Source organism: Papilio polytes, unplaced genomic scaffold (genome assembly GCF_000836215.1).
Source record: "Papilio polytes unplaced genomic scaffold, Ppol_1.0 DF821289.1, whole genome shotgun sequence".
NCBI lineage: Eukaryota > Metazoa > Arthropoda > Insecta > Lepidoptera > Papilionidae > Papilio > Papilio polytes.
Window position 1 is genome coordinate 6,426,396 of NW_013527915.1, and position 16,683 is coordinate 6,443,078.

The window sequence follows — 16,683 nt, forward strand, 5'->3', positions numbered from 1 at the left end:
TTTTGAATTAGATCACGGGACTTAACAGCAGGTCATTTAACCGCTGAGTCATAGCTAACAACATTAAAGATTGAACCTCGTTACGGTTACGCATGTCATTGTGGTCATGATCTAAAACTTAGAAAATACGTGTTAAAACTACATTGTAAAATAATAATAAAACTAAATGTTAATAATTACTTGCGATTGAATGAGAATCTTTTTTGTGCTATAATAAACTATGACAACATTAGAAAGTTATCCCAAATGCAAGGTAATTGGTCCTTCGTTGCAAGTACAAGCGCAGCGCGTGGGCCACGACCCGTGTCTGGGTTGAAGCTTAAAATCTGTGGTGGGCGTTGACATCTAGTGGGTACTATGGTTTTTTGCCAACGGAAGGCAACATCGATATTTAAATACATTTCGTAGGCGAAGGCTGCTCTGCGGCGGAGTGCTGACAGTGAGCTTCGTGCGGGCGCGTAGAGCGGACGTGAGCGCCAGTGAGTGCGAGCAAGCATCCCGAGTGTAGCTGCAGCGATCGAGATACGAACACAGTCATGGAAGTCGCGGGTCAGTGGCGGCGGGAGTGGGCTGGAACGGCCGAATATGGAAAGGTAAGTTCGTCCATTGCAGATTGGACACCCCTTTCATTCACGACACTTGAGAAACTAAAGCGAGTAAACAATACCAATCGCAAATCTATCATTTAGGAGTTGTGTGTGATTTATCGTTTTGTATAATTAAGATATTGTTTCTAAAATGTCAAGCGTAGGCTTAAGTGCTGTCAAGATTGGATTTAGAGTGTCTGTTGTTTTATTATCTCTCGGAACAGATTTATAACTGTGCAAGTGACATGAATTACGGCATTTTAGATTTACAAGCGGCCACTGCCAAAAGTATAAGGCGGTCGTGTCCTTATACGGTTTTAAAAAACTCGAAGCCGAGGTATTGCCGGCAGAGACCCGCAACTTTTATACTTGGTATAACCTAAAGTGAATCATTCGCAACCACGTCTTAAAGTTCAATGCTGGAGGCAACTTTTTTCCTAACCCGTCCGAACCAGTTTTCAGTGTTATTGCTCTTTTTTATTTAACATAAAAACTTTAACCAAGCAATGATTAGACATCTGCAAACTACGAGTAGTTGGTGCGCTTTTATTTAATTTAATAATAAGTAGTTTGCTGAATTTATTGTTTGGCATAAAGGTCATGGAATAAAAACAGACAGCTGAAACTCTTTTAACAGCATTATTCGACATACATAAACATTCTTGTGTACAAAAGTAAGTTAACGTCAGTTTTCATTAAAATTATTTCCTTTGCAAAGAGGAAATTAGTAAATGTTCGCAGCTGTTTTTTTAAATATTAAGTGACGTCCAAAATATTATCTTGTCAAGCTGATAATATTAAGAAGAATTCAGAAGATATTTCATATTTTTCAACTTTTTTATCATATGTATAATTTTTATAGCAAGAAATTAGATCGTCTTACATCATTAAACGGTATTTATTACCGAATTATAAATATGATAATGAATAAATGTAATGTCAATAAAATGTCACGCTTATTTTATGCACAAATAAATACAGAGGATTTAGAAAGGGAAATGTCTCAATACTGAATAGTAAACAAAAATGACACCTTATTTAAAATATTTACATATAGATTAACGATTGTATAATGCATGCCTGCTCTACATGTTATACAATAATTAATCTATATGTTAATATAATACTTAAGATTAATATTAGATAAATTTTAAGCGTCAGAATGTAACTTTCAAGCATTAATTATAAAAAACGCATTATTATAGTGTTAATACATAATACCGTATCGACATATTGCGTATCGTGAAGCAATACTTTTGAACGTCGAAGTATTATGTTTCACACGAGGGGAGAACTGCGAGAGCAAAGTAGCAGCAGACAATGCTGATGTACTATTATTGTTTGTAAGCATACACCAAAGCAGAATATTACTCTGTGTTCAAACACTAGCTCTGTATTCGGTTCTGCCCTCGTGTGAAACAGGTATTATCGTGCGAGACAATGGTGATTTCTGCGCTGACAGTCGATTATCGAACAGTGAAAGTGGCTTCGCACGTGAGGAAGCTACGGTCTCCTTGTAACGATTATTCATTATGTGCTAATTTGTAGGAAACGGAAACAAATAATTAAAGATTTTTTGTCATCATGTAGAGTAAATAAAATGAAAGGAAAACAAAGCGAAAGTAATAACTACGATTAAGATTTTATTTTATTTGGTAAAAATAATAAAACAGGGTGATCCTATTGTTTTGGTTTCTAAAATGTAATGACGTGTTTTATTCTAAACAAGTTTTGTCGTATTTGTAAAAATGCTTTGCTTGCCGTTATTAGCAATGACTTTACCAGCTAATCAAATGAAAGACAAATAACACAACATAAACAGACATAATATCTAAGATACTTAAGGAACCGCGATCGTCTCATTATAGTTAAGTTATAGTCAAGTTACATCAGTCCGTGTTGCGTTGATGTCTTTTGTTCTATTGACACTAATATTCTTATAATGCTATAAAATTATTTTTATTGTCAATTTCAAAATAGCTTATTGTATTATTAGTGTGGAAATTTAGGTTAACAACTAATATTATTACAATTTATGTTTTTCATGCTGTTTATTTCAATAACTTGTATAACGCATACAGTTATATTTTTGACCGACTTCCCAAAAGAAGGAGGTACTCAATTCGTCTGTATGTTTTTTTTTGTCAAATAAAAATTAAATGTTTTAGAGGACCACAATGTTAATGTCACTAACGTCAGAGGAGTTTATTAAGACTGTTTAATTCTTAATTCCTTCGCAATTCTGAAGGAGTTTAGAAAACGAACTATCTACTTGATTAAAACATTTTTGTTAATTTCAATCAAAAGTATTATAGATTTTTTAAAATCAATGTTGAAACCTTCAAAATTTATTTTTAAACAGAACGATTACGTATATTGTGTTTGCTTTGTCGATGTTCGTGGTTCGAAAACCGCCGGATATCCTGCACTGAGGTCGCGACGAGGCTGCGCCAGGCGCTACTGTTGTAAATTACATCCAGTCATTATTTAATATATCCATCAAAAAATGGCAAGAATGAAAATTGTATTTTTTTATTGAAGAATAAGAGGTCTCGATGATTCATATGGGTATTAACGAATATTGTTAATAATCATTAGCATAATTAATCGTCATCGTTTCGAAGTAGTTTGTTGATCTGATGATTTGTATGTGGCCGGTGTTTTCCCACAACCACGTCATACAGAATTAGTTTTGTATCGTAATTGTCGATGGTGCAAGAGTCGTTGACCGAACATAATCGCATCGTTCTTTGTATTTTCATTTTATAAATCTTTATCAGAGCGAAGACTGACAGGTTAATTTGCGATGTTAAATTAACACTAAATTGTAACACGATAACCGTTACGTTATATTAGCGGTTGGCATCAAGCGCGGGTCGTGGTCGCCGGTATATCTAGTCTAGCCGCTGACGTCAGATCATCCTTCGAATACTTGACCTTAATCTAATAACAGTCACAGTATTATTACAATAGATATATTGTCTAATAAGATCGGATGAAGTCTAAACATTTTAAACAATAACATTCGTGTGTTTTGATTCATCTTTACATAACTTTCATAAAGAATGGCAAATATACACAAAATGTAATATGACATGGTGTGTAAGACACGGTTATCCAGGTATGATTGTACATTTAATTATACCACACACCTACGTTAAGCGAAACTTGTCGTTCATTGGAAAGATCGCAATCTTGAGGTGCCATTTCATTTCGCCCCCGCGCCGCGCCACTCCGTGCCGCGCCGGAGATCACGTCACTCGCAACAATAAATATGTATACCTGTTTATCTTAACGAAGGTCGCAACGAGAACGCGTAACTTAGGATTGACAATTGTGAAGGTGTGTCCTTACTTAGGGACATTTTTGACGTACTTCAAACACTCTTAAATTACAACTTGTAAAGATTTTTTTTGTTATCTATTCTTATAGTATGAGGAATTGGTTACAGGAATTAGATATTAATTTCCATGACTTGACATCTTCAAAATGATTATTTGGTGCTTGAAAGGCTCTACGCCGCCTACTCAAGTAAAGGCTTGTTATCGACACTGAACATATTATGAGAGGCTTGCGAACAGTTATACAAGTGAGGTCATCAATACTTAAGATACCGTATGCGTGCGCTTGCTTCGTTATCGATTCACTTGGAAATGTCGGTGAAAAACTTGTTGCTTTTTATCATTAAGAAATAATGTTTTTTTCGTTTTCTGTGAAACCCCGTTTTCTTTGTTAAAAACCCAACATAAAATTGTATCTTAACTATGTCTTCTTTATTTAACATACGTCTTTTGTATTTAGTCATTTTTAATTAATCATTTGCAATTTATTCATACGACCTTCAACCGTTGTCATTTCAATACGATTCAGATAAGCTTAGTTTATATTGTTGACCATTAAAACAAAGGCAAATATGAGGCAGAATAGAAAATGCCACTTTGACTAACCTTTAGGCTTCATTTGATCTCGGATCCAAATAATGACTCAATTTTCTCGGTAAATTTCTACTCTGATGAATTCAAGGAAGGAAATCCTTAAATCAACACCGTGACTAAAGTTAAAAAGGTTTATTTAGTAAATTACAAGAAATTAATGGTACAACAAATTTGACACATAAAAGCAGGAAGGAAGATTTTCTTTACTCCCACGATCGATACCGTGGCAACACATTGCTGACAAAACAAGCATTAAAGTTCAACGTACTTGGAATATTTGCATGTTTTTTATTAGTACGCAGTTAACTAATCATTAACTTATAGCATGTAAATAATGTGAATGCACATTATTTACAATGGAAGGACATTTCAAATCTGTGTTTGCATGTTTTTGTGATTTATCGAACCAATAACTAAAAAAAATATGTTTTTTTATGATTTAGGTAAACAACCACTTGATAAGTGTTATTTCATAGTCCAAATGAAATGGTAACTAAGTAAATACCAAATATATTTCTTCATAACTATATAAGATGAAATAGATTTTTTCTTTCCAAAGTAAACAGATAAAATTCAACGTCCGTATTAGTTTTTCCGCACTTCTATTGTACTATACTATCTCGTACTGATAAACGACAAAGATCATTTAAAATCTCTCTAAATTATAAGACTTGTGAAATCATAAAAAAATACTCCAAAAATCTTTAAAGAAAACAAAAGCTGACCACCTTTAACTTTGTGCAATCTGTGACATTGGCATTTAAAATAACGATTGCAAATATATTTACAAGTTTTTACCTTTATAAGCTTCTAATACATATTTCGGTAGAGTTATTCGTACGTAATCCTTCTTTGTATTTAAATGTCTTAACCATTTCGAGTTGTTTGATATAAAAACTTTTGAATCGGAAAAAGTAGATGACGTTATTTTGACGATCAGAGGCGTGGGCTGCCAAGGTTTTAGCGAGCCGCTCCACGCTTCCTATTAAACTACGTCAGTGGCAACTAGCAACGCATGTTTACTTACATACTCTTTCTTATAAACCTTTTAATGTTTTTTTTTTAATGTAGATATAAACTTGCTTATGACGGACATTTTAAAGTGCATGTTATAAACGTCTTAATAAGAAATTGCGTGTGTTGAGTACTTAACGCAAATCTTAATAAAATTAAAAGAAAACGCAATGAGTGTTTTCTGCTATTGTAAGTGTATATTGTATTCTATATTTTGTTGACCATATGTCTTAATTGTTAAATATTTTGCACAGGTTACTGAAGGCGGTGTGACGAAGCGCGTGGCGCGTGCAATGGAGGTGCTGCACGCAAGCGCGCCGGGTGCGCGAGTGCGGGTGCTCCGCGCCGCGTACCACTCCACCGCGGGCCCGGGGGTGCCAGCCGCCTCTTACATGCTACAGTCCTCCAGAAGGGTAAACATCACTCTTAAATCGACACATTTATCTGTTGTAAAACTTGGAAAATTTGAGCTACTTCACAGTATAATTTTTGAATTGAAATAGCCTAAAATTTCTTACCCTTAACTATAGTGATTTCTCTGAAATACATAAAGTATCTAAGCAAAGATCATACTTACCACGATTCTTGCTTCGAATACTGCGGGTCGACTATGCATTTTGATGTTTATTTAAACATACAAGTATTCAATACACTCTAAAATAATATTAATAGTTATGATTAGTCTTGAGTTGCAATTGGCAGTAAAGCACTGTAACAATTTATGTAACGAACACCACATCTATCCGCAGACATATTACGATATCGCAATGAACTCGTGCGTGGGCTTCTGCAACTTTCAAAGTATCAACTTAGTACATGACAACTGATATAGTAGGTCATGTTGTACATTACAGTATTTCGGTAATCAATTTTTAATAAGAATTACAAAAGAGGTACTCTTCTAGGTCGAAGTTAATTTTTACTTGATAGATTCCCAACAAATTTTCACAGTATTGTTTTACTCTGACTTATGTTTTTATAATTTTTATCCTATTAATTCCAGGTAATATCTTCTGGATATGACTTCGTCGAACCAACATCATTGCCGTCAAAGCCTTTGGAGATATCTTCGATACCTTTAGAGATGGTAGATTCAGATGTTGAGAAACAGAATTATAAAGTAACCGAACCCGATGACTTAGATATATCAGAACCGTCAAAATGGCGCAGCGGTGCCGGAAGGAGTTCGATACGAATGCCGAGTGAAGAATCTTCATCGGCCGACAACGCCAGCATTATTGACCTCGATTCCAGAACAAATCGAAGAAATTCCTTTAAAAGTCATTTATTCGAACACAATGAGGGCAGGATAACGCCAACCCATCCTAAAAATAACCGAGTATCACCATTATTAGATGCACCTGTAACACTAAGTACCCTTAAATACAAATCTCTCTTAAATGGCAGCGACGACTGGAATAACAGACGAAAGAGTTATAGTTTTGAAGATACAGCACCATTAAATAAAATAATTTTAGATAGAAAAGACCGATTTGCAATTGAATCTTCTACCGACAGTGGCATTTGTAAGTCTTCTGAAATCGTGAACGATGTAGACACTGCACGCCAATATAAGAAGGACAGAAAGTCTGAACCACAGGATGAAACATTTAAAGATTGGCTGTATAAGAACAGAGCAAGTCACGTCATGAAGCCTGTCAAAGAGCATAGCGTGACACCGGACCGGCTTAGTGACAATAATATAACACTGCAGTCTTCAGGAAAAGTATGCATCACACTTCCAGTAGCAATCGAAACAGGAAATGGTTACGAGTACAGGAAATCACAAAACGTTGACGAAAATGATCGTAAATCCAAAAAGGTAGAATTTTGTAAAACTGAATTACATTTTGCGGCAGATACAGGAACCGTTAATATAATTGCCACAGATGAAAAACCACCCCCTACAAACGATTTTAGACGACGGAGGAGTGCCTTTGTTCCTATTAGCGATAGATTCGAGAAGTCTGTCACTTTGTTCGGCGAAAAGACTGACTTCCACGGAAGTGGTAAAAGTGAATATTTTTCTAGTTACAGCACTAACGATGTTGGTGACTCCGATGAGAATACAGCAGCTACAAAAAGTATTCTCAAAAATAAAATTCCGAAACCCAAGCCATATCTCTTAGGAGAGAACATGTCACTTGGGGACGATGATAATGTTAATAATGTGATTAAAAACAGCAGTGTAGATGATAACAATGGCATATCTGGTGTTACTCTTGTTAATGCCCAACTTCAGGCAGACAAAATATACAGTAACGAAACTAAGCCTAACTATTCAACTAGTTCTGGCTCAACTGCTTTTCTTCATAGATCTTATAGGACCACCAATGAAGGTAAAAAAATAATAATTTACTAAAATAATTGATTTAATGGTATTTTTTATAAATATTGATACATTTGAAATGTTAACTTTCAGGTACCTTCAGACAAGGCAGTTTTAGGAACACTACAAAGCCAGTAATGGAAACTAACAAACCATTGCAATTAAGTAATGAAAAGGATGAAAAATTTTCAACTAACTCTGTTAAAAGAAAATTACAAATGATTCAAAAATCGCCAACACTAGGAGTTTCGAATACGCGCCAGCTGAGAGAAAGCGATCTAATGTATTTTGGCATTGCAAAAGATCGGGAATGCGATTCAAAATCGCATGAACGCCATGAAAATAAATTATACGACAAAAACAATGAGCAAGAGGAGATATTTGAATCAGTCAGATTAGTTCGAAAAATTTCTAACAGTGTTTGCAGCAGCGATATGGAATCAGACGAGGCGCCCGAATACCAAAATATATTGTATAAAACAAATTATACGCCTGTTCCCGCTCCTCGGGGACGTAACAAATATGACACGGAAATAGAAATAAAAACAAGGAATTTGAATTCAATAGAAGAGCAAGATAACGACGATGTTCCGACGACTTTAAGAAGGTCCAGATTGAGGAGACAAGAGACGACCAGCTCTTCAAGCCGTAGTATATCTGAGCCACCGAAGGCTAACAGGTTGCGCCATAAAGAACATAACCCACAAAAGAGTAGTTCAAGAAATTCTCCTACCTTGCGGTAAGTCTAACAGTATTGCAAATAGTAAAGATTTATAACATTCATCTCGTTATATTTATATTTATCGATATTAATAAACACTGTAAAACTTATGTTGTAAATAACTACTGCCCTTTTAACGATATTTCCATTAATAAATTACATTTTTAAATTGCAGTGCGAAGAGGAACGAATTTAAGAAGGAACATGATATAGCAGAAGAAACAGTTTCTAAAGATAGTTCGTCATTGTACGTCAATCTAAGGCCAAAAGAAAGACACAATTCAAATGATAAAAAAGATGTAAATCAGCAATATCGCACAAAACCGCAATCAAATCTAAATGAAAAAAATAACACCATGGAACGTATAAAAGCTAGAAATACTAATCACGATGAAGAAAGAAAGAAAAACGTTACAAGATCAGATTCGCTAAAGAACAAAAGCAATATAAACGAAAGTTCACCAACGCGTAAAACTAGAGTTCAAAGAACAGAAAAACTCGTTACTCCTGAACTACCTCATAGTGGGAGAAGGAATAGAAACGAGGAAATTATTTACGATAGAAACAATAAAACGCGTGATAAAGATTTAACATCTGGTCAGAAGGACCATCGGATACGATCACTGCATCGTCACGTAAAACCTGTACTTGATAACAACTCCTTGAAAAAAGAAGACAAACTAAAAGCGGATGCTGCTAAAGAGTTTAAAGAAAATTATGATATGAAACATATTATACATCCCACTATTAATAATAATTTAACCAGCATTTCACAAAAATCAAAACCATCAAAGAACAAAATACCCGACAATTATGAGATGAAAAAATCTAGAAGAAGTGAGTATGTCATAAATTACGATGACAAAGAAGGAACTGTGTCATCTGTAAGAAAAGTAAGACCAAAACATGGTTCTGAAATTAAAAACCGTTCTGCTAAAGAGAATAAAGAAAATGCTACTATAGAACATAATGTTAGAATTAAACAAATAAATAAAATAGCCCTACGTAAGTAACTCGTATGCACATGATACTCATTTATAACGTAAACATATATAACATGAAAATATTTCAGAAAAGATTCCTGATCAGAAGGAAAACGGATTTATGGTTAAGGACAGAAAATCAAAAAATGTTCATAGACCTTGCCAACTTTTATAATAGAATACTAGTCTACTTAATTTAATCGTGAAAGAATTGCTGGAAAGTTAAATCACAAAGTGATTTATGAAAGTCGGTTTGTTTGTTGCTGTTTTATGGGGAACGAAGTGTAACAATGATCTCACGGTGATTTTTTCTAATAATAACGATTTTGTATTTCCTCTAATAATGCTAAACTCTAACCTTATATTAACAGTAATATAAAACACATTTTAAATTACTACATTTTGTTTTATTTATTAATTAAATAACTTTTTACCATAACATTCAAACTGTCGTCAAAGGATCTTTATCACATTCGCTGACTAAAACTTGAATTCGATTATTTAATTTATTATGCAATTTTATCGAAAATCCACGTAAAAATCCTCTCTCAGAATCCGAATGGTTGGTTAGTATGACAGATATACCTCTCTGGGTGGCATCTAACACATCATGATGGAGCATTTCTCCTAAAAATATAGAAAATTGCGTATTACAAAAATGTTCCATAATTTGATTTTTTTTAAAAATAGCTGTATTTATGGTTAGACTCGCAAAAAGAGATTTGGATGAGTATGGCAAATGAAAAGCGAAATTTTACAGTATTGACATTAAAAAACGCATTTTATTACAATATTCGAATAATGCGAGTAAATGTGTATACACTAACCTGTTAGAAAAAGATCTGCGTTCGAGACATTCTTTAGCACCGACCCTCCGGAGCCCGCACAAAGTGCCACAGTTTGTATGGTATCATTCATAGATTTACCACAACCCAGAGCTAAACGTACATATTTTAACCCTGTCACTTTCTTTACTCTGCCCACAGCATCGGTTAAAGGAATGTTTGAATTTAATCTGACAAACCTGTAAAAGAAAAAACAAAACGCTTACAAATATAAAAACGAAATGGCAACACTGGTGACTTGTAATTGGTCTTAAATTTTTTGTTTGTTTTATTTTTTGTAAGTTAGCTGTAAATCCATAAATAAATAAAATAAATCTCTCCCCACCTAAGCATGGTAAAAGAGAACGCAATAAGTATTTTTTTAAATATATTTTTAGGGAAAAATATTTCTGTAAATTAATAAAACTATCATATTAAGTTACCTCCCGGCTCCTGTATTAGGATCAACACCAGGTACAATGGGTGTAGCTTCATAGTAAGGGAAAGCAGACGCCAGCCAGTCGTTGACGCCGCCCTGAGTGCTGTCCCAACTCGTGTGAGGCGAATACAACGATATGCGATTCTCCAATAGAAAAGAAACAATGCGCTCCTTCCATGAACTGAAAATTTAGAAAATTATTCCTTTTATAATTTTATATACTAGCAGTTGCTCGCGACTTCGTCCGCGTGAAATTTAATTGAATTGAAAAATACAGCCTATGTTGCTAACTGAAGACATATATTTTTAATGGTGAAAGAATGTTTTAAATTGCGCAGTAGTTTTGAGTTATTTATACACAAAAATACAAATCTTTCCTCTTTACAATATTAGTACAAATAGAATAATCATTTATGAGATAGGATTATTTGACTTATAAAAAACTGACTTCTTTACCTAATTACCGAAATACTTAAAACTATCAGTAGGAAGCTTAAAAAATCAGATGAATTGTACCATATTAAAAAACTATATACCTTTGATTAACAGATTTTAAAGGAGCAAATATTGGTGGGTGGTATGAAATAATCATTTCACAGCCATGATTGTGAGCTTCTTGCGCCACATTCTCTGTCAAATCGTTGGTCATTAGAATTTTAGTGATAAGCCTGCAACAGAAATAATTATAAACAAATAAACTTTGAGACAAACTGCCTTTGTACTCGCGACAATTGGCAAGCAGACCCGCTCAGATCACTATTTGATGTTTAGATGTTTTTAATAGTTCAAAGAAGCTAATTGTAATTTTTTTAGATGAAAAGCAATCTTGTCTCGATAAGGATTAATGTAAATTAATAAATACATACCGTTCAGTGTATGGTTGCACAAGCAGTCCAGTGTTATCCCAACTCTCAGACAATGCTTTAGGAGCAAAATCTTCTAGTGTATTTATAACTTCTGCCAATGTAATCCCATTACCTTCAGAGTTAGACATTTTCTGGTTTACAGCAAAAGAAAAAAATCTTTTAATTCCACTTGTTCTTAATATATTATAGTATCTTATTGAAAGAAACATTAGTACACTGAAAAGATAAGACAATTCAAACCTACTTATTTCTACAATAAAAAAATATTTTTTATACATACAAGTATAATGTAAATAATATTGTACATTTTTTACAAGTTTATTATGTCTACCACCAGCATTGATTTATGGATGAAAACAGTTATTGTTCCAATACAAAATATTTATAACACTTATATCTTAACTTTGATACAGTTTTTCTTTGATCACAAACACTTTTGTATAGCATAATTAATATTATTTATAATATTACATAAAATATATAAACTACGTAATTTATTTGCTATATTACAAATGTATGTTATTCAGAATATTTCCATATTTTTATCTCTCCATCATCACTGCAAGACAGTAATTCTTCATTCCCCATTGGGTTCCATGTAACACAGTTTACATCTTGAGAATGTGCATTCAACTGTGTGGATACCAGTTCAAACGTAGGAGCATTCGGATCTGAATCATCTGCCTCCTTGAAGATTCTTATAATATCATCACCACATGCTGTTGCTAATAGGCCTGATTTTGGGCACCATGCAATGTCATAAACACATCTTGTGTGATATCCAGATAAAGTGCAAACACATTTCCAAACTGATTCTTTATCATCCACAATCACACCTTCCGGGTTACCAGGTTTATATTCTTTCCAAATCTTAACTGTTCTATCATCACTGCAAGTGGCAAGTCTTTCTCCAGTTTTGTCAAATGCAAGACTCCAAACAGTTGATTCATGTGATTGTAATGTAGCTACACAGGACCAGTCATTGTCTAAGCTATCCTCTTTATACATTTTTACTGTGTTATCATATGATGCTGATGCCAGAATATCAAGGGAAGGGTGCCAAGCCACCTACAATAACAATAAAAACATTTTATCTTTGCTTAAGATAGTAATCAATTAATGTATGAATAAAATATACTACAAACTTTTTTCACATCTTGATTGTGAGCATTGAGAACAGCCTCACATTCATATTCATCATCTCCAGCTACTTCCCAAACCCACACTGACTTGTCACGACCGCAAGTTGCCAATAGCTGACCTGATGGCGACCATGCCACACTTTTTACTTCATTCTCATGTCCCTCTAATGTGGCATTGCATTCAAACTGACCTATTAACATAAAATCTTTTGTAACAATCAATTATTTACAGTGCTTCCCATATATTTCAATTCAAATACACACCACTTTTCTTGTCCCAAATAGCTGTTGTGGCATCAAAGCTTGCTGAGGCCAGAAAATTTCCACATGGAGACCATGCCACTTCTCTAATGGTGCGCTGGTGTCCATCAACAAGAACAGTCTTCATGGTCCAGTCCTGTCCTTCTTTACTCCATAATTTTATAATTTTATCTTCTCCACAAGAAGCAAAAACTTTTCCTTGGGGATGCCATGACACATTCCAAACAATACCTTTGTGGCCAGTTAAGGTCTGCAGTAGTTCTAATCTACCCATTTTTGCCTGAACATAATGATATTTTATTTTTCATTTGGTCTCTTTCTTCATTTCTCATGTTAAAAAAGTTCCATACATTTAGAGGAATATAAGAACCATACATTGGTGTAAAAACAATTGACATGTTTTCTACTACTCATGTATTGATATTGTAAACCACTACCATAAGTGTATGAACAGTAAAGGATACATTTGGTATTTACATTTCATGTCATACATAAAGACTCACAATGAGAACTTATTAAGCATCATAGCTTTACAATAATTACATCTTTTTACGAGAAATTATACTTTAATATAAATTTAATTTCACTGTATAAAACATTATTTAAATGAAATACTTGTGCACTATTTAACACAAACGTAACAATATAAAGTATTAGATTTTTATCAATATGTGGGTGGTGTGAAAAATTAACATAACAACCGAAATTACACAATAATGAAACTATCAATAAGTGCGTGACTAAAAGAAAAAAGAAATTAAAAGTAACAAATGGCTAAAATCTTATCATGAGTTACAAAAAAAATGTTTCTAACCTTAGTACCAGATCCTTATAGTTGTTCAAATCTTTTACCTTAAATGTATAACAATGGTAACTTGTATCCAATTTTATAATGAGTACTCTAATACAACTGAAGTTAAATATTAATAATTAATAAATCTAATTAAAATGTAAAATTGAGAGTTATAAATTCAAGCTTGTCAACTGTCAATGTCAGTCAGTTGACAAGTCATTTGTAATCAATGTGTGAACCGAAACAGAAAATATATTTATAATAATTGTAAATAAATTATTCATCTATTTATAGAAAAAAAATACTAGGCATTAATTTTTTTGGAAAATCTCATTGTTTATTTATTGCTTACGTTGAAAGAAGAAACAAACATTATCTTACCATTACCTTGGCCACGTATTTCAGATCGGTATTGAAAAAAAAAACATACCGTCGAATTGAATACCTCCTTCTTTTGGGAAGTCGGTCAAAAAGAAAAAGTCAAAGTTAACTGTCATCTGTCAACCTGCCAAGCCAGTCCAATAAAATATTCAAATGAAATTAACCAAACTTGCAGGAAGTTAAGTAATTCTAAAAATGAAATTATTAAATGAATTATTGATTTAATTTTCGTAAACTTCTACCATCTAAGTTGTCAATTTAGTAAATAGATAAGTTTTAAGTTTAGAAATTAAGAGGTTATTATAATTTTTAAAGTTTAAACATTCCTAGTAGAGGAGTGCGGTTTTGAGTGTTTACTAGTAATAAAAATGGAAAACAATCAAACAATTGTCCCACCGCATCTTAATGCTGAAGTTTACAGATCAGATACAACTGGCACTAGTACATTATCCTATTTGGATTATATTCGACTTCATCCAGGTGAGCACATTTCATAAACCTTTATTTTGAATAATTGAACTTTTCAACATTGGAAGATAATTACCAAACCTAAATAAAACATAAATGAGATGAAGATTCAAAGATTTTTTAAATCACTTTTATTTCTTTTAGACGGAACAATATTAATTGGATGTTCAGAATTAACCGGACGTTATTGGAATGGCGGTGTCAACATAATTCAGTGTGAGGGTAAAGATAAGAAATTTGATAAAACTGAAAAAAAGAACATAAGCCTAACAAGTGGGACAGCAGATGGGTGTTTTGTTGAGAATTCTAACAAGGTAATGTTTGTTTATTGTTTAAATTGTGGATAAAAAATCTTTGTGTGTTTACTTTAATAAAAAAAATGTAATGACAGTGAAAGTTTTAAAACAATTCTTGTAAGAATGGCCCACAACTATTTTTCCAGGTATTACTTTGTGAGGACAGTGGTGCTGTAAGTATATGGACTACCAGTGATGATGCATGGAAGCAATGGACTGAGGAGCTGTCAGTAGCTGAACATGATGATGTGATACTCTGCGTTGATTGTTTGGAATCTGGAAAGAAATATGTTACTGCTGGTGCAGATGGTAATGTGAAGGTAAACATGCTTCCTAACTTCAAACAGCCCTACAAATATACACAGTATAAAGTTAAACTTAGAAATTAACAGTGTAAGTGCCCGCTTTAACATCTTAGCACGAATGGGCCTGCACGCCCGGTGTAATACCACAACCAAACAGACAACAGGCGTGAAATAGAAGCAATTTTGTGTTTCGTTTGATGAGTGTGGTGCCAGAGGCCTAATTAAAGTCCCTTTCTCTTTACCAACCTTTTCTTATAAGGAGAGGATGGGAATGGGAAGTGGATTTGACGGTGGAGGAGATGCATAGGAAGGGGTAATATCCTCTTTATGTGCGTCTCCTCCTCTGTCGGATAAGGGTAGGCAACGCATCTGCAATTGTGGATGTCTATGGGCAGTGGAAAATGTTCTAATTATTGTATTATATTACAGGTTTGGGATATATGTGATTTGGTTTGTGTAAGAAATTATGACTCGGCTCACACAATGGCTGTAAGCAATGTCTCTGTCAGACCTAAATCACACACCTTTGCAACTGGTTCATTGGATCAGTTTATTAGTCTGTGGGATGAAAATATATTTCAACCTGTTTGTGGTAAGTTAACTTTTTATGTAATCACTGGTTTATTCAATTTTTTATCTGGATTTTCATTCATAGCTAATATTTTGTAAATAGACATTGTCAAGAACAACTGCGGTATTCGCTGTCTACAATGGTTGGATGAAAATCGTTTGGTATATGGAGATGATGTGGGTGTATTGAGCCTAGTAGATATCAGAAAGCCAGGAGAAGGAACCAAATTATCTGAATTTCCAGCTGCTGTACATCAATTAGCTGTTAAATCAGGGTATGACTAATAAAAAAAGTTGTAAATCATGTTTTCGTATGCTTACAGATTAAGATTGTATTCTTTTTTTTTCAGTTCAAATAAAGTGGCTGTATGTTGTGACAATAAAACAGTGACAGTGTATGAAATTACATCAAATAGCAAAATTAATATGACATATAAGAACGGAAAGTTGCATAATGGATTTGTAAGAGGCTTGTCATGGGATGTAAGGGATGAAGATGTTTTGTATTCTGTAGGATGGGATGGTGAACTATGTAAGCACAATGTTAATGAAAAACGTATAAAAGAAGATTCTTAGTGTATATTTTTCCAATAAATGCAATAAGTTTAACAAGAAGTTTTATTTCAAAAGTTTTTTATAAAGTCAACTCGACTTGGCAGTTGCAAACCAATAAAGTAAAATAATTACATTTTTTCTTAACTTTCTTGATATTAAAATCTATTGACAGTGGAAATTCACGGTTTTTTTTTGTGTCCATATAAATTCGAAG

The 16,683-nt window shown here is 33.6% G+C and overlaps 3 protein-coding genes across 5 annotated transcripts; 2 read left to right on the plus strand and 1 right to left on the minus strand.

The window, feature by feature from the left end:
* Positions 1-425: 425 nt before the first annotated feature.
* Positions 426-9,965, plus strand: LOC106109355 (MATH and LRR domain-containing protein PFE0570w-like). The gene is made up of 5 exons (XM_013290825.1): positions 426-593; positions 5,791-5,949; positions 6,540-7,875; positions 7,959-8,604; positions 8,762-9,965. Exons 1-5 carry the CDS (start codon positions 537-539, stop codon positions 9,597-9,599), a joined length of 3,036 nt encoding a protein of 1,011 aa, XP_013146279.1. The 5' UTR covers positions 426-536; the 3' UTR covers positions 9,600-9,965.
* Positions 9,537-14,097, minus strand: LOC106109357 (probable cytosolic iron-sulfur protein assembly protein Ciao1). 3 transcript variants are annotated; one of them, XM_013290828.1, is made up of 6 exons: positions 13,916-14,097; positions 11,699-11,829; positions 11,369-11,500; positions 10,837-11,013; positions 10,397-10,593; positions 9,537-10,196 (listed from the first exon to the last, which is right to left on the minus strand). In XM_013290828.1, exons 2-6 carry the CDS (start codon positions 11,824-11,826, stop codon positions 10,012-10,014), a joined length of 819 nt encoding a protein of 272 aa, XP_013146282.1. In that variant the 5' UTR covers positions 11,827-11,829; positions 13,916-14,097; the 3' UTR covers positions 9,537-10,011. The 3 variants fall into 3 exon arrangements, with proteins under 3 accessions (XP_013146282.1, XP_013146281.1, XP_013146280.1); XM_013290827.1 differs by having other exon boundaries at positions 11,699-11,914; XM_013290826.1 differs by lacking the exons at positions 9,537-10,196; positions 10,397-10,593; positions 10,837-11,013; positions 11,369-11,500; positions 11,699-11,829 and adding exons at positions 11,985-12,766; positions 12,844-13,031; positions 13,105-13,381.
* A 299-nt stretch (positions 14,098-14,396) lies between these two features.
* On the plus strand, positions 14,397-16,523 carry LOC106109201 (methylosome protein 50-like). Its single transcript, XM_013290611.1, has 7 exons — positions 14,397-14,602; positions 14,637-14,755; positions 14,888-15,057; positions 15,186-15,359; positions 15,774-15,936; positions 16,018-16,189; positions 16,265-16,523. The coding sequence occupies exons 2-7, from the start codon at positions 14,644-14,646 to the stop codon at positions 16,488-16,490; spliced, it is 1,017 nt and encodes a 338-aa protein (XP_013146065.1). The 5' UTR covers positions 14,397-14,602; positions 14,637-14,643; the 3' UTR covers positions 16,491-16,523.
* Positions 16,524-16,683: the final 160 nt, after the last annotated feature.